At 39.0% G+C, this 23,900-nt stretch overlaps 1 protein-coding gene and 1 pseudogene across 7 annotated transcripts in view; one reads left to right on the top strand and one right to left on the bottom strand.

The window, feature by feature from the left end:
* GOLGB1 (golgin B1) overlaps positions 1-23,900 on the top strand; it is an 81,282-nt gene that overhangs the window by 14,725 nt on the left and 42,657 nt on the right. For 3 of the 7 annotated variants that reach the window (XM_014593330.2, XM_006162623.3, XM_006162624.3), the window contains exons 2-9: positions 1,662-1,756; positions 2,532-2,684; positions 2,890-3,042; positions 5,392-5,520; positions 10,146-10,271; positions 13,994-14,116; positions 15,233-15,346; positions 21,612-22,014. In XM_014593330.2, coding sequence (XP_014448816.1) covers positions 1,664-1,756; positions 2,532-2,684; positions 2,890-3,042; positions 5,392-5,520; positions 10,146-10,271; positions 13,994-14,116; positions 15,233-15,346; positions 21,612-22,014 — 1,294 coding nt within the window. In that variant the 5' untranslated portion in view covers positions 1,662-1,663. The remainder of the gene's footprint in view (positions 1-1,661; positions 1,757-2,531; positions 2,685-2,889; positions 3,043-5,391; positions 5,521-10,145; positions 10,272-13,993; positions 14,117-15,232; positions 15,347-21,611; positions 22,015-23,900) is intronic. The other 4 variants (XM_006162626.3, XM_006162625.3, XM_014593329.2 and 1 more) reach the window with 4 other exon arrangements.
* Positions 18,221-18,524, bottom strand: LOC102498590 (non-histone chromosomal protein HMG-14 pseudogene; annotated as a pseudogene).

Here is a 23,900-nt window from a genome sequence, read left to right as displayed (position 1 = left end):
CATGCACTCGCCAGAAAAAGAGAGACAGAGAGACAGAAAGCAAGAAATCACCCCCCCAGGGGGAATGGCCATGCCGCAATCCCATCTCCTCCATTTTCCTCTTGGGATCTTGGGCACGCATGCACAAGCACCCTTTGTGAGTTTAAGCCACCAGGTTTGGGACTCGAACTGTGGTTGACTATCTGGGAGTCCAGTGATGTAGCCATTACGCCAACTGCTGGTCCCACAGCACTATTTTTGTATCTTCATGTAAAGGAGAATTCCTATTGCTCCAAATCTCAGTGATCATTTTTTTTTTACAGTATTATCACAATTATAAGTACATAGTGGTATTGCCTTGTGCTTTTAATGTGTATTTTCCAGTGACAAAAGAGGGTAAATTTTTTTTTAATAAATTTACTTACTTATTTTTTTAATAAACTTATTGTTTTCTTTAGTGAAGTGTGTAAGTAATAAAGACAGAGAGAGACAGAGAGACAGAAAATGAGAAATTACCCCCCAGGGGGATGGCCACGCTGCAATCCCTTCTCCTCCATTCTCCTCTCGGTATGTTGGGCACGCACGCACACGTGCCCGGCCTGAGTTTAAGCCACTGGGTCCGGGATTCGAACCGCAGTCGACTACATGGGAGTCCAGCGAAACAGCCATTACGCTAACTGCTGGTCCCAGTATCTTGCATATTTTAAAAATCATGGTTTACTTTCTTGTTGAGTTTTAAGAGAAAGATTAGATATAGACACACACACACACACACATACACACACACACACACACACACACATAGATGAATGAACAGAATGGAAAGCCTGGAAATAGGCTATAAATAGAGTCAACTGATTTTTGATACAAATCAATGATACAGATGCAATTTAGTTGAGAAAGGACAGTCTTTTTACAAATAGTGATGGAAAAATTGAACATCTGCCAAAAACTGAACATAACTATACATAACTCACACCTTATAGAAAAACAAAAACAAAAAACTCAAAATGGACCAAAGACCTTTTTATATCTTAAAACTCAACAAGGAGGAAGAATAAGAAATTCATGGTTGTAAATGAAATTATGATGAAAGAAAAGGCATTACAGGTAACCTTTAAGATGTACTTAACAATTATGCACTTGTGTTTAATAATCATACATACTTGGGTTTTATGTATTTATTTTTTTGGAGAGGTTTTTGATATAGGACACGTGCACTCACCAGAAAGACAGAGACAGAGAGATAGAAAGTGAGAAATCACCCCTGAGGGGGAATGGCCACGCTGCAATCCCTTCTCCTTCATTCTCCTCTTGGGATTTTGGGCACACATGCACACGCACCCGGCATGAGTTTAAGCCACCGGGTCTGGGACTTGAACTGCGGTCAGCTACATGGGAGTTCAGCGACATAGCCATTATGCTAACTGCTGGTCCCATTGGGTTTTATTTTTTAAAATGATAGTAGCAATGTGGTTATAATCTCTGCAGTTGCCACTGAAAAGACCTGTGTGTAACTTCGCAGTACATATTCAAATGAATTTTTGAAATCATCATATTGTAGATTATGTTTAGTATATATCACCACAGTTTTAACTTTCATTCATGGATCATATGATTATAAGAGAAGCCTGTGTCCATTTTACTGATTCTTAAATGTTTTTCCCTCTCCATTCCTGCAGAAATGCTGAGCCGATTATCAGGGTTAGCAAATGTTGTTCTGCATGAATTATCAGGAGATGACACTGATCAGAACATGAGGACTCCCTTAGACCCTGTGAGTAGCTCTGTTCTGATTTAAGCTGACAAGACATACGTTATGTTTTGTGTTCTTCTAAGATAGAAGGATCTGAGCAACCTCCCTTGTGCTAGGTTAAGTCAAGATAAATACTGAGACTTTGTAAATGATCCTTCTCCTCTAAGTTTATAGTCTAAGAGCCACAGTTACAGGAGCCAAGTCCTGGGTGAGATTTAAAATATTTTTTCTATGTATCTTTTAGGGTCTTATTTGGTGCCAAATTATTTTAAGTTCTTAGTCTTGGGTCAACTCAGAACTGAACTCAGGGCCTTTGCATGTGGCTTCAGTATCACACAGTGGTACCCTACAGCCTATACTACCACGCAGGGCTTTTATAAATTCATCTACCACTTCTCTTGAAGTTTGTATTGTATTTTCTGAGAGCCACACAAGGAATCAAATGAAGTTCTTTAATTTTCTGAAAATACAAGCAGTAATGCCTACTGATGAAATTTCAAATGCTGAGCTCTTCCACTTCATGGTTTCTGATCTCTTTGATTTCCTTTATTTTTTGTTCTTTGATAAAGTTAGAATAATAATACCTTAAATGAGATAATGTGTGTAAAATGCTTTAATATTTATGAAATACTCAATATATTGTAATGGCTATAATATTTTTATTTTTGGATCAGAGTTAGAAAGATTCTTAAGTTAAAAAGAATGTAAGTTGAGGAAAAGATAAGTTGGAGTGAAGGAATTCCTGTTTCAAATGCATTTCCCCTGAAATATTGCCAACTTTTTGTCTAAATACTAGGAATTACCACAGGAATCAGACATGGAATTTAATAATAGAACACAAGAGGATGTTCTGGAGCGCCTGGCTTATTCAGAGCAGCTGGTGGAGGAGCTAAAAGAGATTATTAGGCAGAAGGATGCTCAACTCCAGGAGAAGGATGAAGCCCTACAGGTACCATTGTTTTTATCCTTTCTGGTAGCACATTTGATAAAGGACAGATACGCCATTCACTTAGCTGTTTCTCTGCAGTTTGATTGTTAGAGAATCTGATTCTTATTTCCTTAATCCTGTACCATGATGACTACTGAAAAGAATGTCTATACTAGATAAGTGGTGAATAAACATTTATATATTTGTCATCATTATTCTCTGGCAGGAAGAAAGAAAGGCAGCCGATAATAAAATAAAAAAACTAAAACTTCATGCTAAGGCCAAATTAACCTCTTTGAATAAACACATAGAAGAAATGAAGGCGCAAGGAGGGACTGTAGTGACTGCAGAACTCCCGTCAGAGGAGCAACACTCCAAGGTATGGTGACTAGGTATAATACTGGTTTTGCGAGTTGCAAAAGCCTCCCAGTATAGCAGATCTTCACTGATCACAAACATTCCCAGTGCTCAGATAATACAGTACTAAGTGCTAACCTTTCTTGAGCTTTTAGTCCAGCTGGACTATGGACCATGCCCAGGCAGAATAAAAGACCTACTGAAAACATGGACATGAAGTACCAACTGTGACCTAGACTTTCAGAGAATTTAAAAAAAGAGGTCAGTAGAACTAAGTACTGAAGTAGACATTTAGAGAGGAGAAACAAATACTTTTTGGAGACGTTTCAGTTTCATCATTGCTTAGAAGATTTTCTAAGGTTTTTTTTTTTTCAGTTCTGAAATCCTTTATTAAATTCAGTGGCTTGATACAGAGTATTTTACATCCTCATAAGGCCATGTGATGGTGAATAAATTTCTTGCACTGAATCAGCTAGATTGGAACTTGGAGTCCATGTAAGGGGGCTCTCTAGATTTTTGACTGCCACCAACAAAAAAGTTAGAAGTTAGGAATATAGAGAGGAATAGGGAAGTATTGCCTTTTGAGAATACAACATTGTCCCAGTATTCATTTTTATTGTCTTTCCTCTGTGGTTAAGCGCCAGGTATTAACAGTCAGCTATTTTGAGAACAAGAAACTTGGGTTCTGTGGAGAGTTTGGTATGGATTATATGGCGGCAGCTGTAGTATGCACTCTCTAGTTGTAGAGTTCACCTGGACTTTACCCTGCATATGAGATCTTTCTGTATTCTTAGTTTTGTTCTGCACTTTGCTTCAACCTACTGGTATTCTCAATGTTCTTAGTTTTAGGAAACAAAGTTTTAATCAGTTCTCTAGGTATAATCCTTGGGGTCACTAGTTAGCTCCCCAGTAGTCTGGTTAGTTTTTCCTTTTGGGGTTAATGCTTAGAAAATGTTACTCTTCTTGAATTGATAACCTTATCTAATTTCTCAAAGTTTATTTTAAAAGCTTTTCTCAATATCTTTAAATACGTTTTTATCTTGATTCTTTTCTTTTTAGTTTCCTTTTGACTGTTCTCTGGGTACTGGCACCACCCTTTCTGTCTCTCTACAAAGGTTTATTCCTTCTAATTTCCCATCAGCTAGGTTGTTAGATTTTAAAATTATCCATGTTATAGTCTACATTTTAACTTAATTCAATCTTTAGCTCTGAGACCTTAAACAAATCAACATCTTATGGCCTTATTTGCTTCCTCTACTAAATAAATATTTTGAAGTTCCAGTAGTCCACTGTAGCAGCCCTTTATTATGTGTTCAGTTCAGAGCTAGGTATTCTGTGAAAAGTATAGTTGAAGAAATGATAGCAATCCTCAGATGTTTAGCTTACTGTTATGTAAAAGAAAGTGTAAAATTAGTTCATGTAGTTCCAGTAAGCAGATTTGCTTGGAGGGGTAAATTCTATAGAGGGCAGGATGTAGTTCAGGAAGAGCTTTTTTGGGGAAAAAAAAAGACTATCCAAGTATTTGGATTTCTCCTTTGGCTGTTTTCTGATTTTTTTTGCCCCTTATTTAAGAGTACCTGTAGTTTCTTGAACTCTGCCCTTGATTCTTCAAGATAGCGAAACTGAATTTTCTATTAAAATTTAGTAGTCCTGGGACCAGCAATTGGCTTAATGGCTATGTCACTGGACTCCCATGTAGTCAACCATGGTTCGAGTCCCAGACCCAGTGGCTTAAACTCACCCCAGGCACGTGTGCATGCGTGCCCAAGATCCCGAGAGGAGAATGGAGGAGAAGGGATTGAGGCGTGGCCATCCCCCCTGTGGGGTGATTTCTTGCTTTCTATCTCTCTGTCTCTGTCTTTCTGGTGAGCGCATGTGCCCTATAGCAAAAACCTCTTGGGGAAAAAAAAAAAAATAAGTTCAATAGTCCTCTATGACATGGACTGAAAGCTGTCCAAATGGGAAACATGGAGCCATTTCTTCCAAGTATTGATCTCCTCCCAGTATCTTCCTGCTTTTTGTGGCCCTCCAGTATTTTCAGATAGCTGTTTTCAGTATTGTTCACAATTTATAGCTATTATCTGAGAGAGAGTTGGTCTAATTGCCACTATTTGATCATATTAAAACTAGAAACCCTAAGGTCCCTTAACTTGTTGTTAGGTCTGCTGATTTTTCTTGTTTCTCTTTGATTTATAAAATATAATTAAAAGGCTATGAAGGGAAAATAAGAGCCCAAGATAAAATATAGGGTTGTTGGAAAAGTCATGATGTGCTTTTACGTGGGAAAATACAGCATGACTTTTCCGATGACCCTGATATATCATTGTTTTTTTTAAAAATAGATGGCTTTATCTATCTTCTGCATTTTCAGCATGACAGGAGTTCTACGGAAGAAGAGATGGAAGTGGAAAAGATGAAACATAAACTCCAAGAGAAAGAGGAACTAATTAGCAGTTTACTGGACCAACTTGCCCGTGCACAGGCAGAGCAAACAGCACAGGTAGGCGTGTAAGTTAGGAGGTTAATGAATTACTAAAGCCAGTGGAGTAGTATATGGCAAGTACATGTTTCTAGATGCCTAATGGATATTTGCAGTATTTGTTCTGTTACATTTGGTTTTTAAGTTTCTTTCCCTTTTTTTTGTTTTAAATTTTACTTGAGCTTTCTCTTTTGTGTTTAACTTTGTACATCATCTTGTTTTGTCTTCTGTTCTAAAATGATTTTTTTCTTTTTTATTTAATGTTTCATGTGTCCTCATTTTTGAGCTATTCTGATTTATATTTCATGTATTATATAATTTTCTTAATTTCAAAAACTCCTTTTTAAATAGATTACAATTTTTTAAAATAATGCCTCTAGTATGCTTTCATTGCCTATAAGCATATTATTCTGCTCCTGAGTCTTTTTGTGCTTTCTGAAAAAACTTTATTTCTTCATGAGAGACAAAGATGGGAGAATGGAGAGATTAGCACCTCAATAGGGTCCTTACATCATGATTGACCCCTGACCTCAGCCAGCCTGGATCATGGCCAGTGTGCACAGGGAGACTTCTGGATATGAACCCAGGCCCTTTCTTGTGTGTTTTTTTTTTTTTCATAATAACTTCATATGGGATTTGACCTTGATCCTTTTCAGCTGTTTATTTTTGTGTGAAATTGGATTTCCTAAGTATTTAGAAGTATAATTCTCTCAGGCAAACTTTTTTTTACCTAACAGACTTCCTTTTTCTGTTGTGTTCAAAGATATGGGAGCTAGATTACTGAGCTTCTCTGGCTTTCTTTGTACTGTTCTTCACTTTGATCTGTATCAGGATGGTCCAATAGAAATAAGTTTACTGGTAATTATCAAAAACTGAAACAATTTGGGAACAGCAGGTAGCATGGTGGTTAAAGCACTAGACTCCCACTTAACAGATTGTGGTTCAAGTCTCAGATACGGTAGCTTGAAAATTATGCTGGGTATGTGTCTATCCATGCCCAAAAATCCCAGGGAAAGAAAGGAGGAGATGGGATTGTGGTGTGGTCATACCCTCTCCTCCCCACAGAGGGTGATTTCTCACTTTCCCTCTCTCTGTTTCTCATCAAGCACACGCACCTTACGGCAAAAACCTAAAGAGAACAAAAACAAAAAACTAGAACAACTCATATGTCCATCAACAGATGAATATTTAAACAAATGGTGGTATATCCATATAGTCAGATACTACTTAGAAATAAAAAGGAATGAACTCTGTTAGTCATATGCTGTCACTTAAAGTTTTTTTCTGAAGTTGATTTATTTTCATGAGAAAGAGACAGAGATAGAGACGGACAGAGAGACAAATACCACTAAAAGGGTCTTCATGCTATGATCCTTTCTCTAGTCCTGCAGCTAACCAGGATCATGGATTATACCCACAGGTTTGCTTGGCGTGTTCAGGTAGTAGACCCAGGCACTAAATCTAGAGCCTTCCCATGCAGCTTCTAGCATTGTCTTTACTGCCTACATTGCCACAGCTGGGCCTATGCCTTCACTTCAAACTTAACATGCTATGTTTATCTTTGAACTAGAAAAATAATTCATTTATAATTAAATTTATATTTATATTTCAATTTAATTATCAATTGTGATTTATATTGGTACCAACTGTTACTCATGCTGTTTCTATGAACTATTCAAATAAACACATCGTATCGTTACATAGGGTATAGAAAAAATTATTCAGTTGAATCAACCCATTAACACTGTACACTTGTTACTTGCAAAACACTCCCCAACAGTATCTTTATTTATTTACTTTTTAGAGAGATTTTTGCCATAGGGTGCATGTGCTTGCCAGAGAGACAGAGACAGAAAAGGAGAAATCACCCCTCAGGGGAATAGCCATGCTACAGTCCTTTCTCCTTGATTCTCCTCTCAGGATTTTGGGCATACACACACACGTGGCTGGCATGAGTTTTAAGCTGCCGGGTCTGGAACTAGAATCGTGGCCGAGTACATGGGAGTCTGGCGATGTAACCATTACTCCATCTGCTGGTCCCAGCAATATCTTATGTAATGATGCGACAGATAAAGTTAAATATAATCATACCAAAATAAAGTTGTATTTAATGGAAAGATAATAACTCAATTTTTAACTTTAATTAAAAGGTAGTAGTTTTACATTTTTTGTTTTGTTTAGGCACATTTCATGTCCTTGATAGCCACATGTGACTAAATGATACTAAATTATACAGCATAAAACATCTTGGATTTCCTGAGTATTGGAGTATGGGAAAGCCCTGGTGCTGTTCTAAAATTAGTCAGCTGTGCGTTTCAACACATACAGATTGGCTGTTTGGTTTTTCTGTTCTCAGAGCCATTGTAGCTTTCAATGATTTATCCCTACTTGCTTACATTGTAGGGTTTGTAGGACTGTCTTCCCAATTTTACTTTAAATACTGTTTGTAGTTTTTTTGGTTTTGTTGTTATCATATTATGATACATATTTTGGTTTTTGTCCAGGGTTCCTGGCTCCAAAGTATTTGGCCTTTGCCCTTAATTCCTGAAGTAGCTTAAAGACAGCTTCAGAGAGACAAAAGTAAAAGATAATCTCACCTTCCCCTGCCTTCCTTTCACCTACTCCCTTTTCTTCCTAAGGTAGGCCATAGAAACTAGCCCCAATATGACTGATAGCAGCTCTAATAATTCCTTTTTTTAAGACCCTTAATCCAAGGGACCAGCAGGTGGTGTGGTGGTTAAGGTGCTGGACGCTCCCACATGGCCGACCATGGTTCAAGTCCCGGACCTGGTGGCTTCCTTTCTCACTTTTCCTCTCTCTCTTTCCTCCTCTGTGTCTCTCTCTAGTCAAATTAAAATAAATGAGTGAATAAATAAAATTAAATAAATAATAAAAAAAAAAAGACCCTTGATCTGGAGGATTTCTGTTGTATACCAGAGAGGAGGGAATGCCACACTTATCCCTACTTGCTTACATTGTAGGGTTTGTAGGACTGTCTTCCCAATTTTACTTTAAATACTGTTTGTAGTTTTTTTGGTTTTGTTGTTATCATATTATGATACATATTTTGGTTTTTGTCCAGGGTTCCTGGCTCCAAAGTATTTGGCCTTTGCCCTTAATTCCTGAAGTAGCTTAAAGACAGCTTCAGAGAGACAAAAGTAAAAGATAATCTCACCTTCCCCTGCCTTCCTTTCACCTACTCCCTTTTCTTCCTAAGGTAGGCCATAGAAACTAGCCCCAATATGACTGATAGCAGCTCTAATAATTCCTTTTTTTAAGACCCTTAATCCAAGGGACCAGCAGGTGGTGTGGTGGTTAAGGTGCTGGACGCTCCCACATGGCCGACCATGGTTCAAGTCCCGGACCTGGTGGCTTCCTTTCTCACTTTTCCTCTCTCTCTTTCCTCCTCTGTGTCTCTCTCTAGTCAAATTAAAATAAATGAGTGAATAAATAAAATTAAATAAATAATAAAAAAAAAAGACCCTTGATCTGGAGGATTTCTGTTGTATACCAGAGAGGAGGGAATGCCACACTGAGAGGCCAAGAGCCTGAACAGACAGGCCTTCCTAGGTTTTTCCACCCAGTTTCAGCAATTCATGCCATAAAACTTCAAAGCAGGGGGGCAAAAGTGGCATAGCAGTAACACACTGTGATGCTGGACCCACACAGGAAGATGTTCACGACCAAAAGTCTCCTGTATACTATGGGTGTCTCTGCATATAGGCCCCTGTGACCTGGACTGCCTGAGACTGGGGCTGGATCACGGCATAAGCACTTAGTTGGAGATGCCTGTCTCTCTCTCTCATGGAAGAAATGAAAACAAACAAATCCAAAAGCACAGGGTCTCAAAGTTTTCTGATAGCCGGACATGTGGAGATTTCTGGAGTGTGGTTCTCCCAAGGAGTTCCAGAAGGCTGTGTTTCCCTTTCCACATGACTTGCCCTATGCATCTGTTCATCTGTGTCCTTTAAAATATCCTTTATAATAAACTGGTTAACATAAGGTTTTCTGGATCTCTGTGAGTTGCCCTAGCAAATTTAATCAAAACCAAGAAGGGAATAGGGTTATAGGAATCCTGATTTATAGCCACATGGTCAGAAGCATGTGCAAACAACCTGGGGCTGTGAATGGCATCTGAAGTGTGAGGGGGCAGTGTTAGGGACTGAGCCTCCAAATTAGGGGATCTGATGACTGTCTCTGGGTAGATACTATCAGGATTGAATTGAATTGGAAGACACTCAGCTGGTATCCACTGTAGAACTGCTTGCTTATTGGTGGGAGAAATCTCCACACTTTTGGGGATCACAGAAGTCTTCTATGTTGATTGTTGAATAATAGTGTAGGAGAGTCTGAAACTGAGTTTGCTTTTTCCATTCAACTATTCAGTTGTGCTGTCTCAGAGAAATTCAGTATTTCAATTTAGAGAAATTGAGAAATGACTGCTGCCACTTCTGTCTTCCTCTGGCAAATGTATTTTGATATGTATTTTAAAGAACCGTAGTATATGCAGTTACCTTTTGTGTTAAGTGGAAATTACAAGGAAATATGGTAGGTATTTCAGGCTAATGAGAAAGGGAGGCCAAAGAATTTTAAGAATGCTAATTCTTTTGCTTAAATAAAAACAATTTTCCCTTCTATATGTTCAGTTGGATAAGAATTCTACAGAGATGGAAGAATTTGTAAAGATGAAACAACAACTCCAGGAGAAGGAGGAACTCATTAGCACTTTGCAAGACCAGCTCAGCCAGACGCAGGCAGAGCAAGCTGCACAGGTAGGGGTACAAAGAACCTCATAAATATTAGGTTGAAGAATTATGAAATCTAGTAGGTTCTTACATGGCATGTTAATTCAGATAGTTGCTTTCAAAAATCTTAGTAGAGGGAACCAGCAGTTAGCGTAATGACTATGTCGCTGGACTCCCACGTAGTTGACCGCGGTTCGTGTCCCGGACCCGGTGGCTTAAAACTCACGCCAGGCGCGTGTGTGTGTGTGCCCAAAATCCCTAGAGGAGAATGGAGGAGAAGAGATTGCGGCTTGACCATCCCCCCTGGGGGGTGATTTCTTGCTTTCTGTCTCTCTGTCTGGTGAGCGTACGCGCCCTATAGCGAAAACCTCTCCAAAAAAAAAAAAAAAAAAAATCTTAGTAGATAAAAGTATGGTAGAGTGTTATAGTGGAAATTAGAAAGATGTTTTGGTAGAAGAAATTAGAATTACGGTGGGTAAGTGTGTCATTAGGGAACACCAGGAAACCTCAGAAAGTGTTATTGGGCACCTGCAGATGGCATAATGGTTATGTCGCTGGACTTCCACGTAGTTGACCATGGTTTGAGTCCGGGACCCAGTGACTTAAAACTCATGCGGGGCATATCTGCACACATACCCAAAATCCCGAGAGGAAAATGGAGGAGAAGGAATTACAGCATGTCCATCCCTCCTAGGGAGTGATTTCTCACTTTCTGTCTCTCTGTCTCTGGTGAGCGCAAGTGCCTTATAGCAAAAAATCTCTCTTAAAAAAAAAAAAAGTGTTATTTACCTTGATGAATTTGCCACAGCCTAAATGATGGCGGATTCTTAGTTTTCCTGGTCCAGAGCTTGACTTTAATAGCCTTTAGAGATTCAATCTCAGGAATAGGCTCATGCTGAGTTCAAAAGAAACTGATCAGTTAACCAAAAAGAATACAAATCACTAGATCTATTCTTTTTCCCTAAACTAAAATCTTAATGAGAAGGGACCAGCAGTTAGCGTAATGGCTATGTCGCTGGACTCCCACGTAGTGGACCGCGGTTCGAGTCCCAGACCCGGTGGCTTAAACTCACGCTGGGCGCGTGTGCATGCATGCCCAAGATCCCAACAGGAGAATGGAGGAGAAGGGATTGCGACATGGCCATCCCCCCTGGGGGGTGACTTCCTGCTTTCTGTCTCTCTGTCTCTCTCTGTCTGTCTGACGAGCACACGTGCTCTATAACAAAAACCTCTCCACACACACAAAAAAAATATTAATGGGAAGATAACTTACTATCAGAAAATTACTTAGTATATGATAAGAAGGTAGTATAGGCTATGAGATTTATTGTTAAAAACCACTAGTATGTGACATTCTTCTTTATATTTATTTTTATACCAGGACAAGATTATTTGAACTGATATCCTCAACTCTATATTTTTCTAAATGTCCTGGTTAGCCACTTATCGTCTTATTTTTTTTCCTTTGGGAATGTTTAATAATCATGAAACTTTTTTTTTTTTTTTTTTTTACCCTTAAGTACCTTGGCACATAGCTAAATCTTACCTATCAGGTATTTACTTTATTGGTAAATTTTAGGATTAGTGTTTCCTTCCATCTATAGATAGTCTATTGCTGTGTGTACTGGTAAAATTATGTGTCTTAAAATTCTTAATTTTACCTATTAGTTTTGATTGTGTGTTTGTTTTTTTTTTTCTTTTTCTTTTTTTGGAGAGGTTTTTGCTAGAGGGCGCGTGCACTCATCGGAAAGACAGAGAGAGACAGAGAGACAGAAAGCGAGAAGTCACCTCCTGGGGGGATGGCCACGCCGCTATCCCTTCTCCTCCATTCTCTTCTCGGGATCTTGGGCACGCACGCACATGTGCCTGGTGTGAGTTTTAAGCCACCGGGTCCGGGACGCGAACCACGGTCGACTACGTTGGAGTCCAGCAACATAGCCATTACGCTAACTGCTGGTCCCTTGATTGTGTTTTTGAATGGAGAAATTCAAAACATGTTTTTTAACCTATGAGTCTGCTTAAAACATAGAAAGCTAAGATATATAAATATTTAGTTAACACATCCCTCATAATGCAGGCTATTCAGAATGTGTCCAAAAAAAGGGAGCAATGTAGGACCAGCAGATGGAGTAATGGTTACATTGCTGGACTCCCACATAGTCAAACCATGGTTTGAGTCCTGAACCCAGCAACTTAAAACTCATGCTATGCATGCCCAAAATCCCAAGAGGAGAATGGAGGAGAAGGGATTGTGGTGTTGCCATCCTCTCTGGGGGTGATTTCTTGCTTTCTGTCTCTTTGTCTCTCTCTGTCTCTCTGGCAAACACATGTGCCCTAAAGCAAAAATCTCTCTCTAAAAAAAAAAAAAAAGGCAGCAATGCAGACAAAGTATTTTGAGAGGCGAAAGAGGCTACTGGGAAGGTAACAGTCAAGGAAGATTGCATAGAAAAGTTGGGATTTAGGCAAAACCTAAAGGAATGGTGTAAGCAAAGTCTCAGAGGAGGAAAAACTATGGTACATTTACAGAAAAGGATATTAGATATGTTTGACATGCAAGACTCCAGTGCCTGCCAATTTAAAACATAGGATTCCAAATTCATAGTGAAGTCAGAATTAAGATAATAAAAAATTATGAGGATTTTCTTTTCATACCAAGAAAGAGAGGCAAGGACAATTCAAGGTGTCATGAACTAAGAAATGAGCATACTAGAAAGACCTTTTGAAAACAGGTAAGCTAAGAGTTTATTGACATGATACCCAAGATCTTAAGGAAATAAATAAACAGCACACATGTTATAAAAATGAGACACCGTAAAAACAGGGATATTGAGAAGCTCAAAATCAATCCAATTGTTTCTATCGCTTTTCTTTTAAGAGTCAGTTTCAAATGAGCACAATCTAGCTCAGTACTACACTTAAATGTCAGCTGAAAATAGCTGTCGGGGGTGGTGTGAATTTGGAAGCACACAAAGTTCTTTAATAGAAGTAGATCTTAGAAAAATAAGACTAGAAAGATAGATTTGTATTTCTAGTTGTAGAATATCTTTCTTTTTTTTAGAGAGAGAGATTTTTGCAATAGGGTACATACACTCCCTAGAGAAATAGACAGAAAGCAAGAAATCACTCCACAGGGATGACGTCCACGCCACATCCCTTTTCCTCCATTCTCCTCTTGGGATTTTGGGCATATATGCACATGCGCCTTGCATGAGTTTTAAGCTGTTAGATCTGGGACACGAGCCACAGTCAATACGTGGGAATCCAGCAACATAACCATTATGCCACCTGCTGGTCCCAGTTGTAGAATATCTTGAATAGAAGATACATTTATTTGAATTTTCATGTATAGAGTGTGGGAATTTCACTGAAAAGTTTTTGAGTGATATTGAAAGAAGTTCCTAGAGTTTAACAGAAATCTAACTTCACTTTATGTATTTAATCTTTTGGAACTTTTAAAAACATATATCTCTTATATATCTTAAAACAATTTTAGTAGCCATGAAAAGGTATTTTTTCATCATTTATATTTAGGCTGACTATGAATTTGGTTACAGACTTTGCTTTCTCTCATGTTTTACTCGTTAGGCCTATGTCTTTTCCAGCATTCTCATCCTTGACATTCAGACTTTTATTTAGGTAAAGCTAGTGTCTATTTTCTCAGTGTCTATCCTTAGAGAATTGTCTTGTGAGTTTTGTTTGTGTGATATTCGGGGAGCGTAACTTGTATAGTTTCTCTGGTGTGTCTTCAGTTGAGTTCCATGCAGCAGGTGGTCCGAGAGAAAGATGCCCGCTTTGAGACACAAGTTCGTCTTCATGAAGATGAGCTTCTTCAGTTAGTAACCCAGGCAGATGTGGAAACAGAGATGCAACAGGTGTGTTGCTAAAACTTTGTAGAATGACTATTATTTTGGTTAGCATTTAATGAAACCATCACAGTCACCCACTTTCCTACCCTTATCATTGCTCTTCATCTGGTCCTGGTGTGCTCTTTATTGTTTTTTTTTTTTTTTTTGGTGTCCTAGTCTTCTGTTGCATATTAACTATTTATTTTTTTCTTATCCTTACCTTACCTTATACCCCTCTAATCAGGGTGTTGGTACTCAAAAGCTGAGTTTAACTGGTGAATGGATGTGGTAGTCAGAAATTGATTCTCTTCAGTTTGCTGATTGTAGCTACCTTCATGCATGAAAGTCCTGATTGAAAACTTCAAATCAATGAAGTCAGTTTTAAACTTTCTAAAACCTGGACATGAAAAGGAGTGATTTTGAAGTTATGAAGTCTTTTATCAAATCAGTAATTCTTTTTAAAAATTTTTTCATTGAGTAGATTTTGAAAATTGGCTTCATTGTATTTGAGTTCACCATCTACTAACTCAAAGGTATTTGTTTTTACTTAGTGTATAGTGCAGTGTGGTACTGAAAGGCACTCCGGTGATACTTTGTTTTGATGAGTTTTATTGTTTTTGAGTGAAAAATGTTTCCAAGTTCTAAGCAATCCTTTCGAATGCACCACTAAATAAAGTTAATACAATAGTTTGTTATATATTAATTGTACATTGACTTATGTATTTATTTTCAAGTTCCTATCCTGTGTATGAAACGAGGAGAAGAGAAATGGTTCTTGCCCATGAGAATGTTTTCTTTGGTGGGTGAGATATACATGTGCCTATGTTATTTAGGCACAGGACATGAACTATATAATTTTCAAAGTGGGTATGTGTCCTTTTTCTCTAATTATCAGAAAGACTCCCTAATTCAGGGACTTGCTCATTTCTGAGTTTGATTGTTGTCAGTGCTCTAGAGAAGACATTTGAGAGATTCTTTCTTTGGTTGCTGGATGGGGAGCATGGCATGCTGGTGTCCTATCTTTAATCTGTTATCTTCAGCATCCCAAAATTTAAGTACACAAATTTATGTGATAATTTGAAAGATAGAGAAATAATGATAGTCATTAGTTAGCACATTAAATTTGAAACATTTTCTTCTCAGAAATTGAGGGTTCTGCAGAGGAAGCTTGAAGAACACGAAGAAGCCTTGCTGGGTCGTGCTCAGGTTGTGGACTTGCTGCAACAGGAGCTGACTGCTGCTGAGCAGAGAAACCAGGTACTGCCTCATGATCTTTATTGCCTGCCCGGGAGTATTCATTTCCAGCTTGGTTTGCCAGGTAACAGGTATAAAAGTCTATTGGAAACCTTCAGAGAATTGATCCTATTGATTCATTCCTTCAGCAAATAAAATACACACTGTGTGTAAAGGGTGGCAATGCAGTGATATGCAAACCAAATGTAGTTTCTTCCCTCTTGGAACATATATTTCACATCTTCCCTCCCCCCCATTTAAAAAATTTTATGGTTTATTATTTACATTCAATCATTGTGCATCTCTGTAGTACACGATATGGTTTTTCAAAGTATGTGTGTAACACATGGCAATCAAATCAAAGATATCACCATATACATCATTTTCATTGTTGTGCTTTACATTCTTGTGTCTGTTGTTTCTTCCCTTTGCCCCTCCCACATGTTCACATCTGCACTGTTGCTCTTTCCTTTGTCATTTTAGGTCTGAGTTCCTAGGTTCTCTAGAATGTCATATTTTCCTTGAGTAAGCTTCCTTTCATTATTTTACCTTCTCCAACTTCAGTGATTCTATGCTTTATGTACTATTCCTTTGCTTGTTTTTGTTGATTGACTTTCTGTTGGATTGAAATGATCCCATCATGTAATATTCCCTTGTATTTAAAGGTGATTAAGAATACTGGTATAAAAAAAAAAGAATACTGGTATTTTAAAATCTTAAAACTCAAGTTGTCCATTCCTTTCAAGTTGTCATCCTGTTACTCCCTTCCTCATACTGTCCTGATCTTCATTCTTACTCAGAGCCATTCATCTTTTCATGTGATTCCTTCAGTTTCTTGCTTCTTTCTTGGCCTTTCTCCTTTCTCCCTGACTTATATGGACTCAGGCTTGACCACTGGATTCCTCTTTTTTGGTTTTTGCTATATTTGCATTCACCCCAGGGTGATGGGGGAGCAGTCACCTTCTAAAGTGTATGGCCACACCACAATCCCTTCTCCATTCTCCTCTTGGGATTTTGGACACACACACACACACACACACACACACACTCTCTCTCTCTCACACACTCCTAGTGATTTTCAAGACACCAGTTCTGGGACTTGAACTGCGCAGTTGTCCATGGGGGATCCAACTGCCTTAACTTCCATACCACTTGCTGGTCCACTAGATTACTCTTTTACCAGTCCTTGGGTTCCCTGTGTCCCTTCTTCTCCCATCTAAGAGGCCAAATCCTGATACAATATTAGTACTATAGTACCCATTTTCTGCTTGTTCATCTGGGTGCTGGCTTGCAATTGGAGAAAGTAACCCTCTCCTCTCTTCTTAACTTTTAGCTTTCCTTTTGGAAGAAACTTTGTCTTTAGCATGGAAACATGTTCTCATTTCCTTCATCCTCATAAAACCCATGCCCTCATACCCTTACCCTAAGGCTCTTTTTGACTGTCATCAGATAATCAAGTTAAATCCCAGTGGTGGCACTTACTAGAGAATTATCATACATGTAGTTACATCCATGTGACTGTTAGCACATTATGGTTTTTTTTTCCTTTTATAATTGAGATTTATTGGTTGTGTCAAGGGTCAGTACAGACATTTCAGTTTGTACCCAATTCTTAACATATGTACGAAAAATTTAAAAAGCCAAGTACAGTGGGACCAGCAGTTAGCGTAATGGCTATGTCGCTGGACTCCCACGTAGTCGACCGCGGTTCGAGTCCCAGACCCGGTGGCTTAAACTCACGCTGGGCGCGTGTGCATGCATGCCCAAGATCCCAACAGGAGAATGGAGGAGAAGGTATTGCGACATGGCCATCCCCCCTGGGGGGTGACTTCCTGCTTTCTGTCTCTCTCTGTCTGTCTGGTGAGTGCACGCGCCCTATAGCAAAAACCTCTCCAAAAAAAGAAAAAGGAAAAAAAAAATACCAAGTATAGTGATTCTTTTTAAGTTATTCCAGTGACATTCCAGCTTCAAATTTGTAGGCAAATTTTCCTTAAGAGGATATCAAGAACCACTGTCTTCAGATGTTGAAAGCTGTTATATAAGTCCCACCCAATCACAGTTTAGTATCATGCAGACTACATACTTCAAATTTCCAATCTTTCACAGCACATTAACAGAATTATTAGGAAAACTGGACCACCACAACCAAAGATGTTAGAGTGCACACAATTCTGATAGGGAGAGCAACAATCAAAGAGTAGTTTTCTTTAGGAAACAGTACTACTAAAAAACATAATAGAAGTAATTTAAAATATTCAAGACACATTAAATGCATGACTGTCGGGACCAGCAGTTAGTGTAATGGCTATGTTGCTGGACTCCCACGTAGTCGACCGCAGTTCAGGTCCTGGACCCGGTGGCTTAACCTCCGGCCGGGCGCGTGTGCGTGCATGCCCAAGATCCCTAGAGGAGAATGGAGGAGAAGAGATTGTGGCTTGGCCATCACCCCGGGGGGGTGATTTCTCGCTTTCTGTCTCTCTGTCTCTCTCTGTCTGTCTGACGAGCGCACGCGCCCTATAGCAAAAACCTCTCAAAAAAAAAAAATGCATGAATGTGACTCCAAACTGCCACTTAGTATGCTTTGTATTTAAGATATAAAAACTACCCACCGGCCCCCACCTATGGAATGTTAAGCTGACATGCAAGAGAGTTGAAGCCTCCTATAAGTCAATATCCCACTATTTTCTGGTTGCACTGAAAAATAACCGGTAAATGATTTCACCTCTTAAAAAAAAAGCATTTACACTTAAAAAATGTGATGAGGTGGGATTCTCTCCTTCTTAAAAATGTTTCTAGAGCTACTAAAAAACTTGCATTTACAAATCAGTTGATAAAAATATTCCTCTGGATTGTACAAGAAGGGAGACAGGGACCATTGATAAGACATGGTATATGGTATTACTCAGACTTGACTTCTTTCTCGCCTTCTTCATCAGAGGGTGGACTCTCCTTATTTTTAGTTTCTCCGTTTTCTGCAGGTAAATCTTGTTTAGTGTCTTGGTTGGCCACTTCAACCTGTTTCCCCTTTGCTCCCCTTTTCCCTTTTGTTTGCACTCTTTTGTCTGAAGATTTATCCTTCCTTGCCGCCTTTTTTGGCTTCATCTTCACTTTTGCAGGAGGTTTAGCCAACAACCTCGCCAATCTCCTCTTGGACTCTTCCTTGGCCACCCCCTCGGCTAAGCTGACCTTCCTCTTGGGCATCTTGACTGTGGACAGGGTGCGTGCTGTGTGCCTGATGAGGCCGCGACGCACCTAGAACCTTTGCGGAGTTTAGCGGATAAACCTTACCCAGCACATTATGTTTTAATAGTACTATGGGTCCTTAAAATAATGACCTTATAAATTAGATATTATTATCTCCATTTCACAGATGAAGAAACTCAGCCATAGAGCACTCATTCATACCCAGGTTGGTTTGGTAGGCATCATACTGTCATCAGTTAAATAAGGGTAATAGAATATATATCATGGGTATTGGGGCCAGCAAGTGGCATGGCGGTTAAAGTGCTGGACTCCCACATGGCAGACTGTGGTTTGAGTTCCAGACCTGGTGACTTGCTTTCTCACTTTCCCTTTCTCTCTCTGGTCAAATTAAGAATATAATAGTAACAAATAAAATAAAATAAATCTTAAAAAAATATATGTCATGAGTATGTCGTTGGATCACAAAATAGTATATAAAAGTACTTAGTACAGGGACCAGCAGCTGGCATAATAGCTATGTCGCTGGACTCCCACATAGTCGACCGTGGTTCGTGTCCCGGACCTGGTGGCTTAAAACTCACACCGGGTGCGTGTGCGTGCGTGCCCAAGATCCTGAGAGGAGAATGGAGGAGAAGGGATTGTAGCGTGGCCACCCCCCCTGGGGGGTGATTTCTCGCTTTCTGTCTCTCTGTCTCTCTCTGTCTGTCTGGCGAGCACACACGCCCTATAGCAAAAACCTCTCAAAAAAAAAAGTACTTAGTACAGTGTTTGGCAGATAATAACAGCACAGAAAAGAATAATACATTCAAAAGAATAAAACTGGTTAGACTTTCTTGTTTCTACTTATTAAAGCAATTTTTAAAAAAATATTTCTTTCATAAGTGAGAGAGCCAGAATGAGAGAGAGAAAGAGAGACAAGCACTGTCCCACAGTGAACTCCACTAGCTCTCTCAGGCAGCCAGAATCACGGGTTTACAGGTCAACCTGAGAACTGAACCTGCAGTAATCCCTATAGATTCAGTCTCACTTGAATAGTGTGTTATTGCTGCACCACTCACCTGGCCCTCCTCCAGATTCTTTAGCCTCTGTAAGTAATTAATTACTAAATTCTGCAGATTTTACCTCTTAAGTAATTCTCGCGTCTGTCCTCTCCTCTTCACCAATATTGTCAGTACCCTTGTTCTGGTTCAGGAACTTCACATACACAGCACTTCTGACAGATTTTTCTGTCTCTTCTGTTCTCTCTTCTGCCTCAGCCCCAAAAATATTCTCTATAAAATGACAGTCACAGGAACATGTCCAAAAATCAGATTTGACCAAGGCTCTTCATTACTTAAAGGTGTAAATTCCAAGTCTTTTAACAATTTGGAAGCTTTATGTAAAGATCCTTATGATTTGGTGTATGATTATTTTTCTAGCCTTCTAGCGCCTGCCTTTTCCTGCTAGAACTTTTCCTGTTAACAACCCCAGACTACATAGATAACCATGTTTGATTCTTTTTTGTCTTACCTCTATGCTTTTCTTTGCCTATTGCTCTGCCTAAAGTACTGTTTTTTTTTCTTTTATTATTATTCGTACATTAAATCTCTATACATCATTTAGATTGTGAAGAGACTTTACCCAGCATGATTTACACCTCAGTCCAGCCCAGTTGAGATTATTATACACATCCTCGTCAACAGATAATAAACCTTATCTGTGTTCTGCATGTGTCTTACCTCTCCATTCCCCCCAAAATTTCCTTGCCTATTTGCCTAGCTGATTCCTCATTACTTTTTTTTTCAAAGAGGTTTTTGCTATAGGGCGCATGTGCTCACCGGACAGACAGAGACAGACAGAGAGACAGAAAGCAAGAAGTCTCCCCCCAGGGGGGATGGCCACACCGCAATCCCTTCTCCTCCATTCTCCTCTCAGGATCTTGGGCATGCATGCACATGTGCCTGGCATAAGTTTAAGCCACCAGGTCCAGGACTCAAACTGCAGTCGACTACATGGTAGTCCAGCAACATAGCCATTACGCTAACTGCTGGTCCCTGATTCCTCATTACTTAAATCTTAGATTAGGTAGCTTTTCTTTCAGTAAGGCCACCCTAACCCAGCCTCCTTCTCTGTTTCCATTTATACCTTGTAACTATCTCATGGCTGCTATCATTTCATACTATACTCTTCTGTTTTAGTGTGCCAGAGCTCTGAGTTTCCTGAGGGCAGAGTCTGGACTCATTCAGTGTTTATTGAGTACTATTCTATGCCACATACTGTGCTAGGAGCTGGAAAACAATAAGAATAGAATAGAAGATATAGTCTCTTCCCTTATGGAACTCATACTTTATTTCTTTTCGTAAGAATTATTTATTGAATTTTATTTATCATTATTATTAAAGTTTTTTAAATTTGCTGCAGGGTACCTGCATTTACCAGAGAGTGAGAAAGAGAGAGAAAGTGAGAAAGCAAGTTACCAGGTCCAGGATTTGAACCATGGTTGGCCATGTGGGAATCTAGCCCCTTAACCACCACACCACCTGCTGGCCCCAAGGAACCCATTTTCTTTTCTTTTCTTTTCTTTTCTTTCTTTTTTTTTTTGAGAGGTTTTTGCTATAAGGCACGTGCACTTGCCAGAAAGACAGAGAGAGACAGAGAGACAGAAAGCGAGAATCCACCCACCCCCCCAGGGGAGATGGCCACGCCGCATCCCTCCTCCTCCATTCTCCTCTCAGAATCTTAGGCATGCATACATGTGCCTTGCGTGATTTTACGCCGCCAGGTCTGGGACTTGAGCCAAGGCCGACTACATGGGAGTCCAGCAGCATAACCATTACTCCAACTGCTGGTCCCTAAGGAACCTGTTTTCTAATTGGACACACAATTAAAAGATAATGATATAAATAAATACACACACACACACACACACACATATAAGTAAAGACCAGCAAAAGTGTCAGGATGCAAAAATGTAGGGTCTTATGACATTGTAGGTTTTTTCCCAGATGCTAAAATCCATGTGATGCTGGGAAAAGGTATTTCACTGTGCATATTGAAATAAAAAAAAAATATTCATGACTCATGAGGCTTTTCTTTTTTTTTTAAGAGTCTCTCTCAGCAATTACAGCAGATGGAAGCTGAGTATAAGACTTTAAAGAACACTCTGGAAACAGAAAGGCAGGAGTCTAAGATTCTGATGGAAAAGATGGAACTTGAAGTGGCAGAGAGAAAACTATCCTTCCATAACCTGCAGGAAGAAATGCATCATCTTTTGGAACAGTCTGAACAAGCAGGCCACGTTCAGGCTGAACTGGAGTCTCGGTACAATGGTTTGGAACAGAAGCACAAAGCAGAAATGGAAGAGAAGATTTCTCACATTTTGAGTCTTCAAAAGACTGAACAAGAGCTACAGTCTGCCTGTGGTGCTCTAAAGGATCAAAATTCAAAGCTGCTCCAGGAAAAGAACGAACAGGCAGTTCAGTCAGCCCAGGCCATTGAGCAGTTGGAAGGTCAGTGTTTGATTGCTTTGAAGCCCGTATCTCTAGTGCCAGATTGATTTGTGCTTCATGTTTTCAGGGATTTGTGGATGACATCAATTGCTCAATTGACTTGGATCAGTAGAAAGATTAAGAATGACATCCCTTTTAAACTCTGTGTTGTTTTCTTCCTGCCTCTGACCAAAGTTATAATCTGTCTCAATACTATAAATATTGGGATAGCCTGGTGGTGTGTTGGTTAAGGCTGCTGGATCCCACATGGTTGACAACATGTTTCAAGTTCCAGACTTGGTGGCTTGAAAAACACACTAGGTGCATGCGTGTGTGTGTGCCCAAAACCCCAAGAGGAGAATGGAGGAGAAGGGATTGCAGCAGGGCCATACCCCCTGGTGGGGGGTGAGGTGATTTCTTTCTTTCCCTCTCTTTCTGTCTCTCCCACACAGGCATACATCCTATAGCTAAAACTAACCTCCCCCCAAAATAGTATGTGTGTGTGTGTGTGTGTGTGTGTGTGTGTACATAAAATTATCATTATAGTATTAAAGACTAGTGAGGGAATGATACAGCTATTAAGTAGAATGCGATGTGAAACATGACTCCGATCTGAAGAGTTGAATGACAAATGAATAGGGTTTGGGTTAGTCTTGGAAAACTTAGGTTGGAACTAGTTGCATTGGAAGGGGGATTGAAATGCATGGACTCATCTTTAAATCTGAAGATGGATCTAAATGCTTTTCTTACAGGTGAAAATTTATTTTTAAAGAAAATTTTATCCTTTAAAGAGGTATAAAGAATACTTTTTTTTTTAAGAGTATGGTATTATAAACATAATCTATACCTATATAAATTGAAAATTTTAGAAGTTTTCAAGACCAGTACTCCATTTCATTAATACTCTCCCTGAATTATAACCTGACTGGTGTGTGCAGTGTACAGCTTAATGACATGAGATATGTGTCGTTAGGTGATTTTCTGATTGTATGAATATCGTACAGAGTGTTTACACAGAGCTAGGTGCTATATAGTCTGCTACACACCTGGGCTCTATGGTACCATTATATTTGTGGTCCTCTGTTGACTGAAGGTCGTTATGAAGCACATGACTACATCTAAAGGAATAATTTTAGAAATAATTAAGTAGATGATTTGTGTTCAAGAGCTGAACTTTAACCGGAAAGCCTTGAGGTGGTCATTATAGGGGAACAAATGTTCCATGAGCATACTGTTCTTTCTCTTCACTGAAGTGTGTTTGTTGTGTTCAAAACCGCAACATTTAAGTGGAGACTAAAGAAAATAAAATGAAAAATCCCTGAAGCCACTTTCAAAGAGGAAAGGAAAAACTAACTTTAAGAAAATGCTTAGGCTTATTTTATTTTGCATTTGAAGGAAGTGGTTTACTGAGGTGCCTTTTGGTCTTTGAGAGCATTTAATAGTTAAAAAAAAAAGTCATTGGTATAATTTTAATTAAGATAACTACTATTTGAACAGAATACTAACCTGTTTCTAGGCTTTAAGTTTCTAGGAAATATCCATACCAGCTCAAAACTGCTTTTCTTGAAATTATCAGCTGAACTTGCTATTGAAAGTAGTTAGATTACTTATGATATTGTGTGATCAACACAATGTTGGGGGAAAAGGAATTGAAGACAACTGTAGACAGCAGAGATAGTGTAATAAGAGAGTGGGAAAGGGCAGAGGGTCATACATGGGGTAAAAAACATATGTGTGTATATATATACATATATATATTTATATACATATAAATGAAAGTAGAAATGGAATATTATTGATGATAACATGCATGATTAAGCCACTATGCAGTTTATTCTAGATGGGAAACCACATTTAGTATGTTGTGATGATGCTCAGGGAATGAATGTAAATTAATTTAAAAAAAA

The sequence above is a fragment of the Tupaia chinensis genome, unplaced genomic scaffold (assembly GCF_000334495.1).
Source record: "Tupaia chinensis unplaced genomic scaffold, TupChi_1.0 Scaffold140355_1, whole genome shotgun sequence".
NCBI lineage: Eukaryota > Metazoa > Chordata > Mammalia > Scandentia > Tupaiidae > Tupaia > Tupaia belangeri.
This window is presented reverse-complemented; position numbering and strand designations above follow the sequence as displayed.